The 6,495-nt window shown below is 36.1% G+C and overlaps 1 protein-coding gene across 2 annotated transcripts in view; it reads right to left on the bottom strand.

Moving 5' to 3' along the window:
* Window positions 1-429: 429 nt before the first annotated feature.
* Window positions 430-6,495, bottom strand: part of LOC115211578 (DNA mismatch repair protein Mlh1) — a 186,704-nt gene continuing 180,638 nt past the window's right edge. For both annotated transcript variants that reach the window (XM_036501661.1, XM_029780133.2), the window contains exon 19: window positions 430-1,463. In XM_036501661.1, the coding sequence (XP_036357554.1) occupies window positions 1,275-1,463 (189 nt within the window). In that variant the 3' untranslated portion in view covers window positions 430-1,274. The remainder of the gene's footprint in view (window positions 1,464-6,495) is intronic.

The following is a 6,495-nucleotide window of genomic DNA, read 5'->3' as shown; positions in this document are numbered from 1 at the left end:
TAAAGTGAGTATTATAATACTATTTGCCTTGAACATAAATTTACTATATACAGTACTAATATACTCTTATAATAATTATTTACCGTGAACTTAACTATTTCTGATACTAAGATAGTATTAATTTATAATTGTGCACATAACTCAAAATCCTGATGTGCTTTCTGGATTCAGAATCAGCATACTCAATTTAGCACAGCACTATTTGTCTGGGTAGCAGGCAATGTTTTTTTGTTGCCCAGTGAATACTATATATATATATATATATATATATATATATATATATATATAAACACATGCACACACACATATCTAAAAAGAAACACACATAAATATACATTCATGCATGCACACATGTACACTCACACACACATATAGCTATAAATATTAAGAGGAGAAGAAAGAATGAAACAAAAAAGCCAACATCAGACCCTTTTAAAAAGTTTTAGTGAAATTTTATTGGTAAAAAAATGTTTAAATGGTTAAAATGTTAAAACAGATTCATGGATCCAACTGTGGACTGTGGAACACAGTAATTAAACAAGTAGACCAGACAGATCTATCATACTTTTAATAGTCACACATCAGTAGTGTTCATGAGATTGAATCAGGAGTAAAATAAATCACAGCCTACTTTAAAAAAAAAAAATAAAAAAAAAGGATACATTGTACAATGCATTCCTAGATATACATTATGACTAAGACAGGATGTTCAAGACTTTCAGCATAGGTTTGCTTGATGAAGACAAGTGTGAGTGGGATGAATGTAAACAATAACAACAATAATCGATACAAAACTACAAAGTCACAACTGTTACTCGGAGTCAATGAGAGAGAGTTTCAATGAATTGGCTCAATGAATCTGTTTGAAACAGCAGTCAAATCTTCCTCAAATCATATCCTACAGTCTAAAAGATAAAACCAACAACAACAAAAAAACAAACTAACAGAGGGACACACTGTGTAATTTAATTCTAGATTTAGAATTAGATTATTCAGAGGTCTGAAAAAGGAAAGATTGGGTGGCTACACCTGGAATGTTTTACATCATAGCTCTGTTTGACTAGGATGAACAACAACAACAATAACAGTGGCAGCAGTAACAATAACAACAACAGCAGCAGCAACACCCATGTCATGCCAAATGATCATCAAAAAAATCAGATTCTTTATTTTGTTCTATTTCAACCTGTTGTATGTTGATGAGAAAAACGAAAACAAAGGAAACTATGGTATTAGGGTGGATGGCAAGAAATAAAAGTAGGAAAAAAAAAATCTTAGCATCTTTCAAAGACTTTGTAGAGATCATTTAAGTTGGCAATCTCTAAAACACTGGCGTTTTCAGCAAAGTGCTTTGGTGGTAGTAAATAATCTCTGAATGCAGGGAACAGAATATGTTCAACAGTCCATCTCCACTCAGCAGCAGATGAGGGATTCTTCATTGTCTCACTTGTTTCATCTTCTTCCTGAATTAGAATTAAATCAAAGAAAAAAAGTCATTGTTAATGAAGTCATCTAATTATAATTATAATTATGGGTGAATAAAAAAAGGACATGAAACAAAATAACATTTTATTTTTACCATAACCAAATAGAGTAGTTTTTACATAGTCAATTGACCCTGTTAAAAATAGCAGTCAAATATCCTTCAAATCACATCTTAGCTTAAAACAAAAGCAAGAACACAAGGACAATATAGTTTCTAAATCAACAATATTATTTTATAGTTAATTATTTTTTAGTGTAAACATTTGTCTTTTTTTTTTAACTAAACATAAAAGAGACAGGTGAGGGAACAACCAGCAAGAGTATCAATTTGATGCTAGGGGAAAAATGGAGAAGTCTTTGATATTTCAAGCCTATGCTCTGCGACAGAAAGGGACAAGAAGAAAAAAATGGAGAGAGATCAAAAAAATGTGTTGGGATTAATGGTTCCACATAGTCTAAGCTGTGTAGTCTGGTGAAGCACATCTGTATGTTCACAGTAATTAAATGTATGTATATAAACGTTATATTTTGAATGAGGCAAATATAGCATTTAAAATTTCTAGTGAATTCTATTTGCAGAATAATTACATATCAAGGAGAAAGACTGTTTTTTTTTTTACATGTATACTTTTGTAAACACCTTTACTGAAATGAAACATGTGTAACATGGAATTAAGAAATATACCAAATTTTTCCAGTCTTTTGTTTTGATATGTGCCTGCCTGCCTGCCTGCCTATCTAATCGTGAAGAATTATCAATCTGGATAAAATACCTCATAATCTCTCTGTTGGCACACCGAGCTAACAACATTGCTTAGATTAGTGAAGAACTCCAAGTGTTCTTATGGCAGGGTCCAAGGTTATGATTCATCACAATTCTATATTGCAAATCTGTGGTTGAGCTCCATTCAAACTGGGTTTTTATACAGAGTGTAATAAAGGAAAATTATGTAATTATACACACACACACACACACATATATGGCTGTGTGGTTAAGCAGTTCATTTCTCAACTGTATGGTTTCAAGTTCAGATCTACTGTATGGCAACTTGGCCAAATGTCTTCCACTATAGCTTCAGACAGACCAAACCCTGAAGTAGATTTGGTAGATGGAAACTGAAAGAAGCCTGTTGCATGTGAATAAAAGTGAGTTTGTATTTCTCAAGTCTACACATGCATTTGTTTATTGGTTTGCAAAGAACGGCTTTGCTAATGGTGTCATTTGTTAATAGTTCACTAAATAACGAATGTCTCAGGAAATTTCAAGATGGTTGTGAACAAAAATGTTCATTTCAGTATCATCTGCTTTTGTTTCTCAATGTAAACATATCCAAGCTGTTTGTTGTTTGTTTATTGGGTGGGGAGATTATTCCTTCACATGGAAACAGGTGGGGGTTGGGGGATTGGCATCAGGAAGGATATCTGGCCATTGAAAACTCTGCCCTAACATATTCTTGCCTGACCCATGCAAACATGGAAAAGATGTTGCAACAATGATGATGAAACTACATATCATCATCATTATCTTCATCATTTAATGTCACTTTCCATGCTGGCATGGGTTGGACAGTTTGACTGAGGACTGGCAAGCCAGGAGGCTGCACCAAGCTCCAATTTGATTTGGCAAGGTTTCTACAGCTGGATGCCCTTCCTAACACCAATCACTCCAAGAGTGTAGTGGGTGTTTTTTATGTGCCACCGGCACAGGGGCCACTCAAGCAGCACTGCCATCAACCACACTCAAATATTACATTTTATGTGCCACCAGCATGGAAGCCAGTCAGGTAGCACTGGCATCGACCATGCTCGAATGGTGCTTTTATGTGCCACCGGCACAGGAGCCAGTCAGGCAGCACTGGTATCAACCACACTCGAATGGTGCTTTTATGTGCCAGTCAGGTGGCACTGGCATCAACCATCATTACAATTTTGCTTAACTCAACAGTTCTTCTCAAGCACAGCATATTGCCTGATGATTGAAGGGTACTTTTAAATGGACCAGGTATTCAACACAGGCATTGGCCATGGCTATGATCTCACTTGACTTGCTGAGTTTTCTCAATCACAGCATTTCTCCAAACATCTCAGTTGCTTGTCATTGCCTCTGTGAGACCCAACATTTGAAGGTTGTGCTTCACCACTTCATCCCATGTCTTCTTGGATCTATCTCTTCTACAGGTTTCTTCCACTGTTAGGATGTGACACTTCTTCCCACAGCTGTCTTCATATATACACACACACACACACAAACACATACAAACATATATATACATATACATATATATACATATACATATATATATATATATATATATATAATATATATATATATATATACATACATATATATACACACACACATGTCATTATCTATCTATCTATATATATATATGCAACAACAACATATGTAATCAAATTTTTCATTTTGTCTTTTGAAGCACTGAATATGTATTGTATTATACAAAATAGAAGATAATATTTCGGATGCAGTATAGCTGTGAAAACAGCAGAAAGATTGGGTATTATTACCCTTATAAGACAGAAAACAATTGTCAATATACAGCTATGGGACTTGAACCCATATCCCTCGGATACCAGCTGAGTATTCTCTCATTAAGCTAAACTGCCCAACACATACACATACATCTACATACATATATACATACATACATCCACACACACACACACGTGTATATATATATATATATATATATATATATGTGCATCCTCAACATCATCATCATCATTTTTACAACTGCTCTTTCATGCTTGCATGGGTTGGATGCATGCTCTCCAACACATCATCCCAACACTTGAGGAGGTCCTTGGTCATCCCCTTTGTGAGTTTCAGCTTCTTGACATCAACTTTAATCATTTCTGCCCTTATCTTCTTTGCTGTTTTTCTTCCATTGGTTCCTTCCATGTGAACCTCTTGGCATTTCATCTACTTCTCATCATCCACATGCAGGACATATTCATACCACTGTAACCATCACCCCTGCACATTACAAGTGATTCGACTTATATTCGTTTTTTTTTTGTCTTAACTCCTCTGTGCCTTGTCATTCATACATGCTAACATGACATATCCAGTGGATCATGCTCATTTCATTTTATTTGAACCTTTGTATATCAGTGCTCATGTTTAGTTCTCATTACCACGCAGAATGCTACTTCAAACTGTACAAATGTTTCAATACATCAGTATTCTTTCCCCTTTGAGGAAATACTGATGCATTGAAATACTTGTACAGTTGGAAGGAATGGAGGCATGTATGCACGTATGTGTGTGTGTGTATGTGTGTGTGTGTGTGTGTGTGTGTGTATGTGTGTGTGTGCGCATGCATGCATATGTGTGTGTTTAGAGAAAAGTTAGTGTGCTGGTTTGGTCAAGTGATGTGGATGGATGTCAACAACTTCATAAAGAAGGGCCAATCACTCAAAATAGATGGGACTTGTGGAAGGGGGAAACCAAGAAGACATGGGATGAAGTACTGAAGAACAACCTCAGGACACTGAACCTTTTGGAGGAGGTGACAAAGGACTGGTATACCTGGTGCCTTGATGTACTCAAGAGGACCCATCCTCCACAGCAGAAGTGTTGATGCTGTTCCCCCTGGTGAAGAGGATTGGTCTGCAAGAGCTCTGTACCAGTACTACATAAAAAGCACTTGTGCCTGTGCCACATAAAAGCACTAATGGTGGTGCCATGTTAAAAGCAATCAACATACACACACTGTAAAGTGGTTGGTGTTAGGAAGGGTATCCAGCCATAGAAACCAAGCAAAATCTGACTGGAAACTGGTATGGCTGTCTAGCTTGCCAGCTCTGGTCAAACCATCCAACTCATGCCAGCATGGAAAACAGACGTTAAAAGATAATGATAATGATGATGAACATGATGATGATGATATACATACACACACACATGGCAAATGAAACAAAATATCATCACAATAGAAAAAAGAGTAAAAATAAATAGATGAATGATGTCAGATGCAAGAAATCATAAAATTTGGATTTCAAACTGAGTATCAGATAATACATGTATTGGATGTCAATAAACATGTGATATCAATAGCTAAATATGATCAGGGATCACTGCTGAATATACTGCTCTGTCCTCCTCCTTCATGGTCACTGCTGTCACCAAACAACAATAACAAAAATAACAGCAACAACAACAAGCTAAACACTAAATGCTTCTATTACTAACATCATTACTAACTTCTATTACTAACTATTAATTTCTTATATATTGACAAAAGATTAGTGTTTGTCAGAAGAACAATACAGCTGGCCACTGTACATTACTGACTCTTAGTTTTGTCCAATCTTATGAGATTTGAACTCAAAGACTATACCTTAAGCTATTTAATCTAGTTCTTTCTAATACTGCATCCTGAAATCTCATTTTGACACAAGGCCACAAATTTCTAGGAGGATGTTGTGAATTGAAATCAAACTAAAAAATTACTGGTACATAACAGAGGATAGAAACTAAATTTTAATATCAAACATTGGTACAAGACCAGTGGAGGCACATGGCTTAGTGGTTAGGGTGTTGAACTCAGGATCGTAAAATTGTGGTTTCAATTTCTGGACTGGGTGATGCATTACGTTCAGTCCACTCAGCTGGCAAAAATAAGTAATCCTGAGATGGCCTGGTGTCCCATCCAGGTGTGGAATATATATGCCATGAAACCAAGAAACTGGTCCTTGTGAGTCAGCATGACTCAAGAAAGTAACTTTAAGGTACAAGACCATACATTTTAGGGCAGGATATAGTCAATCAAGTTAACCCCAGTCATTGACTGGCACTTAATTTTATTAAGCCTGGAATAACAAAAGGCAAAATTGATCTTGGTGGAATTTGAAACAAGAACGCATAAGTGCAGGCATGGCTGTGTGGTAAGAAGTTTGCTCCCCACCACATGGTTCTGAGTTTTGTCCTAACTGCATGGCACTTTGGGAAAGTGTCTTCAACTGTAGCCCTGGGCTGTCAAAAAG

The sequence above is a fragment of the Octopus sinensis genome, linkage group LG1 (genome assembly GCF_006345805.1).
Source record: "Octopus sinensis linkage group LG1, ASM634580v1, whole genome shotgun sequence".
Taxonomy (NCBI): Eukaryota; Metazoa; Mollusca; class Cephalopoda; order Octopoda; family Octopodidae; genus Octopus; species Octopus sinensis.
This window is presented reverse-complemented; position numbering and strand designations above follow the sequence as displayed.